General features: G+C 35.0%; 1 protein-coding gene across 1 annotated transcript in view; it reads left to right on the top strand.

The window, feature by feature from the left end:
* The window catches only part of LOC130012958 (von Willebrand factor D and EGF domain-containing protein-like), a 97,733-nt gene that overhangs the window by 61,723 nt on the left and 22,856 nt on the right, over positions 1 to 13,154 (top strand). The window contains exons 11-12 of the mRNA XM_056101214.1: positions 5,539 to 5,736; positions 7,101 to 7,306. Coding sequence (XP_055957189.1) covers positions 5,539 to 5,736; positions 7,101 to 7,306 — 404 coding nt within the window. The remainder of the gene's footprint in view (positions 1 to 5,538; positions 5,737 to 7,100; positions 7,307 to 13,154) is intronic.

Here is a 13,154-nt window from a genome sequence, read left to right as displayed (position 1 = left end):
ACGTTCTTGGCATAACTAATCTGAACATTTCTAATGTAAACGTTCATAGAACAAGTTTAATTATTGTAAAATAACGCCCACAGTATCACCGACGTAACGCCAATAAAACGAACCTGAAACATAAATTTAATGTTTCAATGGAACGTTTTGTCAATGAAACATTACAAAAACATCTCAAATAACATTAGGTCATTGTCAAAGTACAGGAGAAAGATGTAAAATAAAAATAGAACGTTTTACGAACTTTATTGGAGATTATTTTTGTTCTTTTAATTTAAACATTTTTAGATTAGGAAAACAGAACATTTTGAAAACTCGAATCCAATACAATCAATATAACGTTACAAACAAATATATTAATAACGTTCAAAGAATCATAAGTTAAAACGCTACAAAAGTTAGAAAAACATACATTAGTTTACTGACGTTAACAGGCTGTTTGACCAGTCTTGTGAAATATCCTTGAATCAGGTGGTTCATTTGACGTTTTTGGAACAATTAATCTGGACGTTTCTAAAGTAAACGTCAATAGAATTACAGGAAAACGATGTAACATGGAAATATAACGTTTTTACGAACTGTATTGAGGGTTATTGTTTTCGTTTAATTTCAACGTTTTTCGGTTAGGAAACAGAACGTTTTAAAAACCAAAATCCAATATAACCAATAGTACGTTACAATCAAATATATTAATAAAGTTCAAACAATCATAAGTTAAAACGCTACTATAGTTACGTTAGAAGAACATAATTTACTGACGTTTACATGTTGTTTGATCAGGCTTGGGAAATAACGTTGAATCAGGTGGTTCAGTTGACTTTCTTGGAACAACTAATCTGAACATTCTAATGTAAACGCCACTAGAACGATATTAATTAATGTTGTGTAACGTTTCACAGTATCAAGGATATAAAGTCATAATAAAACGAGGTTGAAACATTAATCTAATGTTTTAATGCAACGTTTGCGAATTTTATTGTAAGGTTGTTTTCATTTTCGTTTAATTTCAACGTTTTTAGATTAGGAAAACAGAACGTTTTAAAAACTAAAATCCAATAATCAATGTACATGTAACGTCACAAACAAATCTATTAATAACGTTCAAAGAACCATAAGCTAGAACGCTACGAAAGTTATGTTAAACGAACATAGTTTACTGACGTTTACAGGTTGTCTGACCAGGCTTAGGAAATAACGTTGAATCAGATGGTTCATTTGACGTTCTCGGAAAACCTAATCCCAACGTCTCTGAAGTAAAAGTCGCTAGAACGATAATAATTAATGCTAGCGTCTCACAGTATCAAGGGTATAACGTAAAAAACAGGTTTGAAACATTGGTCTAATGTTTTAATGCAACGTTTGCTAATGATTTAAGATGTAAAGAATATGCAAAATAGAAATGCAACGTTTTACGAACTTTATTGGAAGGGTTAATTTTTCGTTTAATTTTAACGTTTTTAGATTAGGAAAAAAGAACGTTTTAAAAACTGAAATTAATTTAACGTCACAAACAAATATATTACTAACGTTCAAAGAATCATTAGTTAAAACGCTACAATAGTTACGTTAGAAGAACATAATTTACTGACGTTTACAGGTTGTCTAACCAGGCTTGGGAAATAAAGTTGATTCGGGTGGTTCAGTTGACATTCTTGAAACAACTAATCTGAACGTTTCTAAAGTAAACGTCACTAGAACGATATTAATTAGTGTTTAATAACGTTTCACAGTATCAACGATATAACGTCACAAAACACGGGTTTGAAACATTAATCTAATGTTTTAATGCAACGTTTGCTAATGATGTGAGATGTAAAGAACATGTAAAATAGAAATACAACGTTTTACGAACTTTATTGGAAGGGTTTATTTTTTGTTTAATTTTAACGTTTTTAGATTATGAAAACAGAACGTTTTAAAAACTGAAATTGATATAACGACACAACCAAATATATTACTAACCTTCAAAGAATCATAAGTTAAAACGCCAATATAGTTACGTTAGAAGAACATAATTTACTGACGTTTACAGGTTGTCTGACCAGGCTTGGGAAATAACGGTGCTCTAGGTGGTTCAGTTGACGTTCTTGGAACAACTAATCTGAACGTTTCTAAAATAAACGTCACTAGAACGATATTAATTAATGTTTAGTAACGTTTCACAGTATCAACGATATAACGTCATAAAAAACGGGGTTGGAACATTAATCTAATGTTTTAATGCAACGTTTGCTAATGATGTAAAATATAAAGAATATGTAAAATAGAAATACAACGTTTTAGGAACTTTATTGGAAGGGTTTATTTTTCGTTTAATTTGAACGTTTTTAGATTAGAAAAACAGAACGCTTTAAAAACTGAAATCAATATAACGTCACAAACAAATATACTACTAACGTTCAAAGAATCATAAGTTAAAACGCAACAATAGTTACGTTAGAAGAACATAATTTACTGACGTTTACAGGTTGTCTGACCAGGCTTGGGAAATAATGGTGATTCGGGTGGTTCAGTTGACGTTCTTGGAACAACTAATCTGAACGTTTCTTAAGTAAACGTCACTAGAACGATATTAATTAATGTTTAGTATAGTTTCACAGTATCAGCGATATAATGTCATCAAAAACGGGGTTGAAACATTAATCTAATGTTTTAATGCAACGTTTGCTAATGATGTAAGATGTAAAGAATATGTAAAATAGAAATACAACGTTTTACGAACTTTATTGGAAGGGTTTATTTTTCGTTTAATTTTAAAGTTTTTAGATTAGAAAAAACAGAACGTTTTAAAAACTTAAATCAATATAACGCCACAAACAAATATATTACTAACGTTCAAAGAATCATAAGTTAAAACGCTACAATAGTTACGTTAGAAGAACATAATTTACTGACGTTTACAGGTTGTCTGACCAGGCTTGGGAAATAACGTTGATCAGGTGGTTCAGTTGACGTTCTTGGAACATCTAATCTGAACGTTTCTTAAGTAAGCGTCACTAGAACGATATTAATTAATGTTTAGTAACGTTTCACAGTATCAACGATATAACGTCAGAAAAAACGGAGTTGAAACATTAATCTAATGTTTTAATGCAACGTTTGCTAATGATGTAAGATGTAAGGATATGTAAAATAGAAATACAACGTTTTACGAACTTTATTGGAAGGGTTTATTTTTCGTATAATTTTAACGTTTTTAGATTAGGAAAACAGAACGTTTTAAAAACTGAAATCAATATCACGTCACAAACAAATATATTACTAACGTTCAGAGAATCATAAGTTACGTTAGCAAAACATAATATACTGACGTTTACAAGTTGTCTGACCAGTCTTGGGAAATAACGGTGATTCAGGTGGTTCAGTTGACGTTCTTGGAACAACTAATCTGAACGTTTCGAAAGTAAACGTCACTAGAACGATATCAATTAATGTTTATCAACGAACTTTATTGGAATGGTTTATTTTTCGTTTAATTTTAACGTTTTTAGATTAGAATAAAAGAATGTTTTAAAAGCTGAAATCAATATATCGTCACAAACAAATATATCACTAACGTTCAAAGAATCACAAGTTAAAACGCTACAATAGTTACGTTAGAAGAACATAATTTACTGACGTTTACAGGTTGTCTGACCAGGCTTGGGAAATAACGTTGATTCAGGTGGTTCAGTTGACGTTCTTGGAACAACTAATCTGAACGTTTCTTAAGTAAACGTCACTAGAACGATATTAATTAATGTTTAGTAACGTTTCACAGTGTCAACGATATAACGCCATAAAAAACGGTGTTGAAACATTAATCTAATGTTTAACTGCAACGTTTGCTAATGATGCAAGATGTAAAGAATATGTAAAATAGAAATACAACGTTTTAGAAACTTTATTGGAAGGGTTTATTTGTCGTTTAATTTTAACGTTTTTAGATTAGGAAAACAGAACGTTTTGAAAACTAAAATCAATATAACGTCACAAACAAATATATTACTAACGTTCAAAGAATCATAAGTTAAAACGCTACAATAGTTACGTTAGAAGAACATAATTTACTGACGTTTACAGGTTGTCTGACGAGGGTTGAGAAATAACGGTGATTTAGGTGGTTCAGTTGACGTTCTTGGAACAACTAATCTGAACGTTTCTTAAGAAAACATCACTAGAACGATATTAATTTATGTTCAGTAACGTCTCACAGTATCAGCGATATAACGTCATAAACAACGGAGTTGAAACATTAATCTAATGTTTTAATGCAATGTTTGCCGATGAAACATTATAAAAACATTCAAAATAACGTTCGGTCATTGTTGAATGAAAGTAAAATTAAAACATTCTGGCGATGTTTCTGGAACGTTTATAACAAGTACAGCCTATCTCTGAACCTTTTTCGAACGTTTGGAGAACGTGCTTAAAAAAACATTCTGAACGCAACCATATTAGACCCAATTACGAATGTTACCAAAACGTTTTGTGTTTGCTGGGATTGACCATACTGTTGTCTTCTTTCTTCAGTGAGCCATGGCCTGGTCCAGCAGCTCATGATGAATAGTCTTCTCCCTCCTGCTGGTAGATCAACCTCCCCTTGTCTTTGCTGTTCTTCCTCCGACTCAAGGGCTAGGATGTATTTATTACAAGAGGGAGACAAACATCATGTCTTCTTCAGATAGATTATGCTCTGGTACATCTGGAACTTCTGGATCTTGTAGTTTTGCCATCGTGTTGTGGAGTGAAAGATACAATGATTTTGTGGATCTGATCTGGATCAAAAGCGGCATGAAATTTTCCAATGCGTAACAAAGCTTAACAATGCACAACAGAGCTTGATAATCGTATCCGAGCGTGATTTAAAGCGTCATAATCGCATCAAAGCGTAATTAAGCTTATCAAAGTGTGATTTAAAGCGTAACAAAGCGTAACAAGGCCTGATCAAATCGTCCCCCAAAGCGTAACCAATTCGTATCAGAGCTTATCAGAGCGTAACATTACTTAGGAGATCGTGATATTTTTGGAAAAGTAAACAAAAATGATGGCGCTTTGCTCGCCGATTTAAAGCGCGACATTCGCCGTTGGTGTGAACTAGACTTAAAGAGTTGGCCAATAAATAATAGCCTTTGTTTTCCTGTCATTGAACCCTCCAACACGCATAGTGTGTTTTGTAATGCTACGATTAACTAGTACGCAATCCTAATGGGAACTTTCAGGGTTTAGCTAAATTCAAACATGCTGACAATTACCCGATTTTAACGAGGAGTGCGCTAACCCGAATTCCATCAGCACTGCCCATATTTATGGCTCCGTGAGTAAGACACTGGGTTGATCACATTTTCGAGTTCCCACGTACACCTTGGCATACCCGTAATAAAACCCTACACAGTTGGAATTCGAAATAAGAGTAGGCTATATCGTCGCTGTTCGAGCATATTTCCCTCATATCACACTATATGGCGTGCATCCGTCTTTTTTAGCCCATTCGCTGCAGAAACGTGGGACGTTAATCCCATTTTATTTCATATCTTCTGTATTATTTTGCTTTTCCAGGTTCAAGTAAGAAGCCACGCGTGTACAGGCGGTAGGTTTGAGGATTACTTCTGTGCTTGTGGTATAGTCGTTCGAGTTGGACAGACAGTTTTTATGATTAATCATTGCTCGATTGATTATTGGGTTATTGATTATATTCTGTGTAATGATGGTGGTGATATTCTTGACGTCAAAAAATTAAATTCTGGTGGTTACAAGGTAATAGTATATATTTATATGTTTATGTACTGTGTCGCGTCTGTCCTTGCAAAAGTGGACAATCCAATCTAAGGCTGAAATGACAGATATACTTCTGCTTTAATCACATAAACCTCGTATATCAACCTGATAAAATACTTTAAAATTACCAACGGTTTAATTGTATCGTTTTATTTTAATAGCGATGACTTATCGAAATGGTGATATCTGAAGAAAACACCTCAAACAAACAAACCTGTTTCAATATTTGTGTTATTGTCCCCCGCCTTTCGAAGAAAGCAGGGGACTATTAAAATGGGTCCGTCTGTCTGTCGGTCCGTCCGTCTGCTTGTCACGCTTTTTAGGACACAATAACTAGCAGAGCAATAAGCAATTTGATTGGTCGAGACTTTGGAACATAATGCCTTGATGGAGTTTGAAGATGAGAATCGGTGGATGTTTTGGGACACGATAACTTTGGTTATAATTAAGGGAGAGTGACGAAACTCCGAGTATAGATTCATTATATCATTAACCGTACGTAACTAACGTACAAAAATTAAATGGTAGCTAGGGTAGGTCTGTCGTTCAGATTGATCATTACCTTGACTAAGGAACGATCAGCAATTTGACTGGTCAAGACTTTGGAACATAACAACTCTGCTTTTAATTGAGGTAGAATGTTTAAACTTGATGTAGATGTTCATTAAACATACATTATGCAAGAGCTAAATCTGTCTATTGCAGGTCTTTCTTTAGACCTGGAGTGTTATCTAAATTATTAATTAGACATTAATTAACCTTTCGAGGCCATAATGAACTATAGATGGTTATGCTAGTCTGTGATCTTTAGTGGATTATGAGCCGATTTACTGCATAACTTTCCTTCACGATTAAATGGATAATCGAGACTATGCTGTTTATCGTACTGACTTTAGTAATGTTGACCGAGGTTAGGCGGAAATTTCAACCGCTTAGTTCTCGGTTCATAGTGGATCAATTTGAATGAAATTGTCTGCAAATTGCCATTACATTATCTAGTTTTTAACTATTATAGCGAGAACTGCCAGCTCGTTATCGAATCTCCCATAATGTATCTTTAAGTGAATGTCTTGACTGAGTTCAATGATTAACATTTGGAGCTAAAGCTAAGCTGAGCGAAGCAATTTCATTGGTCGATGCTTTGGGACAAGATAACGTTGATTCTATCTGATAGAGAGTGATGAAACCTAATGTATAGTTAATAATCAGTTTGATTGCTTGACACTTTTGAAAAAAATAAATGTGCGATTAATTAATATGTGTCATCTATATATTTTGTTCTTTCGGCGGGGGACATCAGCCTCACTGTTGGCTTGTTAATGATTATTTTTATGGATTTTCAGATTATGTTACCAACGGGAGCATATCTTGAGATAAAGTTTTGGTATACAGCGCTGAATATATTTATGTATCCGTCCGTGATAGATGTCGGTGTGAGTAGAGGGCTGTGTGGTAGTTTATCTGGGTTGGATTACAGTCAACAAAATGAATTAGTATTAAGAAGTGGAAGTACAACCACTGACGATACATCTTTCTTGAATTCCTGGAAGTAAGTAAAACTATTACCATCAAATTCAATTTGATTAAAACACAGAACCTATTTCGTTTTGTTTATTATAGTTCAAAATTTCGTTTTACTTGTCTTTACTACCCTTGAGATCTGGAGGAATTGTTAAATAACCCCGGTTCTGGATGATGTGAGGTAGCCAATGAAAGGGTCTGTTGCGGCGAATTTTTGGCGTAAGGTGCAAGGGAACTGTGGATTACCCACTTGAAACATCGACGCTGATTGGTTAATCAAATGTCTGACGTCATACGGTTAAAACCCGCTCGTATGACCTCTGATGCGACCTTCCACTACAACCGACCAAATCTTCATGTAGTAGTGGGCGTCGAAAGTATAAAAAAGGAAACGAAATGTAGATCTGGGCCCTATTTCTCGAAATCCTAACTAAAGATAAAATCCAAATTTTAGTAGACAATTCAATTTTGTTTGGCTAAGCACTAAAATCAACCTAATATTATCCAATCAAATTACTAAAATTTGGATTTTATCTTAGTTAAAATTTCGTCAAACAGGCCCCTGTATTTTAATCAGATTGCATCCAATTGTTTTTTTTTCCCAAGATGGCTTCAATGGGTTTTTTTCAATATAACCTGGGAACGTTTGTAGTAAGTGGCGAGTTGGTTATAACCAATACACAATATTAATAACATATGAATTGAATAATAAATGATAATAGCATAATTATCTTTGGTGGGATTTAATGCCCAAAATTAAACATATGTTGAAAGTATACATCACAGAAAATACCTAATACCAAAGATGCAAAATACAAATGTCGTTATACTTATAATGATAAATACATAATGCCGTCAATGTTAACGTCAAATGTTAAATTACAAAGGTGTTTTTTTTAGATAATTGCACTGATGTTACAAATAAAACAACATAACCTATTCACAGGTACACTTCAACAAAGCAACTTTCACAATTGACATGTGTCTTTTAACACATCGTAAGTTCTTGAGATCAACGGTCAATGGTCGCTCGCTTATGTGTAAAATTGTTAAAATGAAAGCTTCCAAGAAGGAAAGATAACTCCTGATGATTTGTCCGTCTTCCCAGCGAACTTACCTGAATAGGTTTTTGTCAGTTTTATTTACCTAAATATATATAAATTTAGTCTAAATCCACATGAAAGTAATATTTAAAAAAAACAACTCTATCTGAAATATTATCGTTAAATAAAATAATCATGTATCTCAGCATCTGTACATTCCAAAGTTCTTCAGAAGGGAACGTGTAAATAGTGTATGCGATACTCAATATTGAGTTACTTGCATAACTATGTCCGATATCGCATATATCATGTGATGTAAGTAAATACAAAATAACATTTCAAAACTATGCTTAATATAAAAATAATAATCTTAATAGCAAAAAAATATTACACGCATATTATTACTAATACGAAATAAAATAATATTAACTAACCTAAAACTAATATAGTAGAGTTCCAAATAAAATATATGTACTGGTGGCAGTGTAAGGAATACTGACCAAATTTCTCCAGCGGTATATAAAGCAAACCTTCTCATCAGTTCAGAATTTTACTTTGAATGAACTAAATTAAACATGTTATGATAAACATGTTATAGATAAGAACATTTAAACAACAGGGTTGGACCATGCCCCCGCACCTGCTCAGCTACATAAATAAATTGTAAAACAACACATGTCAAGGTCGTGTACATCAGATGTTGGGATGGGATTGTCATGCAAAGCGCGAGGTAATAACATAATAAAAGTCATATTACATCAATGAAATGTAATTGAAGACGATGATGGCATCATGCATTTTCAACTGTCAAATTTCCTTAACAGGAACCTGACAAACCCCCTCCTGCAACTTAATAGGTTAAGCTAAAAGCCAGTATCTCAGGCACTGATCGTTAAGATAAAGTGTCAAACGAACGGACTTACGAACCTCGACGAAGCCCACTCACAAGCGCCAAAGTAGGGAGTCATTGCGGAGGGTATTAGGGACCTCCCCAAGAAAATTGGAAAAATAGACTACCGGAAATGCTGTCTGACGGTATTCAGGCACCGATTATCGAGATAAATAGTTGTAATCAGATAGCGTCTGTCGCCTGATCACTAACTTTTCCACCCCAGAGAGGAAAGTGTCAAACGAACGGACTTGCGAACCTAAACGTGTGACACTATGAGGTGTCCGCAGTCCCCAGAGACCGGCCAGTGACGCTATCGCTCGTCTCGGCAGGACTTTACGCTATGATCAATTATTTCAATGATCAAATAACTCTGGAACATTCTGTTTTGTTATAACTATGTTTATATATTAAATATAGGAAACTACAAACATCTATGATAGTACATTATGAGTTAAATAAAGTTCTCTAGCGCGTTTTCTGTGGCGAGAGCCGTCCCGGACTCTGAGCCAACCAGCTAGACGTACGGCTAAGAGCGCCGGATGATGTCTTCCTTGGGAACCTGGAGTGGTGTCTCTAAAACTTAAACCCCACACGTTCCTTATAAAGAGGATTCGTGCATGAGTCATGTATTGACCGTTGGGAAATTGGCCAGTTACTTCCTTTGTCTGATTGGGCAGTTGCACAGAAGCTACCCTGGATTTGAACACAATGGTCTATTATGGGCACCAAGGAGGAGGAGCAGATGACAGTTGTCCACATTTCTAAAGCGTGGGATTTGGGATTCCATATCTGGATAAGTGTTTCATTAACCGATGTTTATCAAAAAAATGAGGTAATTTGTACTCCAGAGTTCTCCAATCTGATTTCTTATCGTACCGTACATTTAACACCTCGAGATAAATTGTGGCAGGGCATCATTAACGTAAAAGGATATCCTTTAACACCCCATTTGTTTAACCACTTTAATATATTAAACAAAACTTACTGAAATTTAGAGTACTGACATAACCTCTACAGTGTATAATAGTTTTACAAACGAGGCCCCCGAAAATTTAAACAAGAGCATCGCTAACACTACAATATACGTCCATATTCCAGCTTTGATCGATATGGTACTTTTTAAAATTGAGAGAAATAAATATGAAATGGCTGTAATATGACAAGAGGCAAAGCAGGTTAATCGTTGGTCGTTTGGTTTGTTTTGCCAAATTTACAGACAAAATATTAACAAAAAAGTGGGTATGACACTACCCCAGGAGGTCGTGGCCTTACACCAAGTTCGAAAGCACAACCACAAATCAGCTACAATTCGAGGCGCTATTTCAATGTTTCTCGTTCTGGGTCCCGTTTCACAAAACTTAAGCTAAAATCTTTAAAATACATTTTAACTAAAATCAAAATGCAATTTTAACTTAAAATTGAATTTTAATCGATTTTAACTTTAAAATTGAATTTTAATCGATTTCACCTTAAAATTGAGTTTTAATCGATTTCATCTTAAAATTAAATTTTAGTTAAAATTGATTGCACCTGCGCAGTTCCGTTTATCAACATCCTGCCACAGCTTTTTCCTCCCTCGATCTCGACATTTGCTTTCCGGTCCTGTTTAAGGGTAAATGAAGATCTGTGTGACAGTGACCACTTTCCTATTTTGATTGATAATAGACCTCAGAGATGGAAGTTGCATAAGGCTGATTGGGCTCTGGTTGAATCTTTGTGACTCATCTTTTTTGATACAAAGGAGTTAGAAGATGCCGATGAACCCATGGCCTCATTCACTTCAATCCTTTAAAATGTAGCTGAGCAGGCGATTCCAAAAACCACGACTGCACCAAAACGTTTCAATAAACCATGGTATAACGAAGATTGCAAATCTGCTCTTAAAGAGCGTGATCGTATCCTCAGACGGCTAAAGAACCACCCTTCCATGGAGAATATTGTGGCATACCAAATGGTCCGGGCAAGGTTACGTCTCAAGGATCAATTCCCGTACCACATTTAAGTCGGTATCGGATATGATTCGTAGGATTAAAGGTAAAGGTAGTGCTTTATCAGTTAACCATCTAAATGTTGATTATACCACCTTAATAACATTTCCTGATATAGCTAAATCTCTGGCCAGTACAATGTCATTTAATTCATCATCCAATTTCTCCCCAATGCCTTTCGAGGCATTAAACAACATCAGGAGAAAAGACGACTCAGTTTCAAGTCCCGCAATGATGAATGCTACAATGATACCTTTTCCATTGCAGAGCTTCGGGATTCGCTAAAGCGAGCTCGGGATACTGCAACTGGTTCAGATGAAATACACAAAGAGCTCAACACAACAAAATAGCTTCGGCTACTGTGACGCCATATGAGACCATTTCCGTTTGTCCCCCCCCCCCCTGCTGCTTGTATATTTACAGCTGAGCTTCAAGCCATACTTCAGGCTTTGGAGTTCATTCAATCATCAACTGTACTTAAGCACGTCATCTTTCCTGAGTCTCTGCCCTCGCTTCAAGCAATTAACAATAAACAGCTTAAGCATCCACTGGTGGCAGATATTTACTGTCTGCTACTATCTTATGAGTTTATCAGCAAAGACATCGTCTTTTGCTTGCTCCCCAGCCATGTTGATATAGAAGGGAATGATCAAGCAGATTTAGCTGTCAAAGCTGCTTTGGATCTTCCCCTATCAACATTTTAATACCATACAAGGATTTTAAACATTGTATTGATTATTGCATTGGGATCGTGCAGGCACAAATAAACTTCATCACATAAACAGGAGAGATGAAGTTGTTTTGTGTAGCTCTCGCATATGTCATACTTTTTTAACACATTTTCATCTTAAAGTGAGAGCCTCAACCAGAATGTGAACACTGTCATGTTCATGTGACAGTTGAGCACATTTTGATTGAGTGCAAGCATCTCAAATATACAAGATTGCGATATTACCGTTGCTAATCACTACATCAGTTGTTTGCCCAACTGGGTCTATATAGTAGAGGGCTAGATTTTTTAAAAGAGACAAATTGTTATCGAAAGTTTTGATTGTATATATCTGATTTTCTCTTTCATGTTTTAAATACTTGATTTCTTATGAAGCGAAAAACACAAACACTACACGATACAAGCTGGACACAGCTTCTGCTTTACTTTGTTGTGATGATATAGACATTACATTAATTAGAACATTCTACGATTTACTGCCATAGATTGTCATCATTTTAACCCCAATGTCCACCACCTAGACTTAATGTCCGTTTTACACTATATACAATGTCACCAAGACCATCATTCGTCACCAAGACAAGAAAATACACATATCACCAAGACTATCATTTGCCATTTAAAGAGAAGAAAATTATGTCACCAAGACTTCGTTTGTCATCAAGACAATAAATATTAACCTAGGATTTTTACACAAATACATTTAAAATTACATGTAACAAACATTCGTGACATTATACATGTTGCTTACTCCCTATTAAACCACAGGAACAGCAACTAACAAATTCGGAATTACTTCCTTAATACCCTACCTCAAACTAAAACTCAAACACAGCAAAACTCGATTATGGATGTATTGTGTATGGGTGTGCCCGGGAGTCTTATCTCAAAGAGTTCGACACCATACATAACCAAGCACCTAGAATAAGTTTAGGAGCATATCGTACCTCTCCAGTGTACAGTTTATACGTCGAGGCACACGATAAACTGGCTCTTCAGTATGCTACGAAAATAGCATCTTTACCGAATCATAGAAAACTTCTCCGCCAACTTTAGAGGTGTAAATTCTCTCTTCGGATGTAACAGACTTCAAATGATTCTTCAATTCTTTAATATACCGGAACATAAATATACATATATCGCCATACAGTACTGACAGGCCAGTTACTGCACTTAGTGAGGGATCCTAACTAGTGACTGCCTTTAATGTTCAAATTTTGTTA

The sequence above is a fragment of the Patella vulgata genome, chromosome 5, assembly GCF_932274485.2.
Source record: "Patella vulgata chromosome 5, xgPatVulg1.2, whole genome shotgun sequence".
Taxonomy (NCBI): Eukaryota; Metazoa; Mollusca; class Gastropoda; family Patellidae; genus Patella; species Patella vulgata.
Note: the sequence above shows the minus strand (reverse complement) of the source record. Positions and strands in the feature narration are given on the sequence as shown.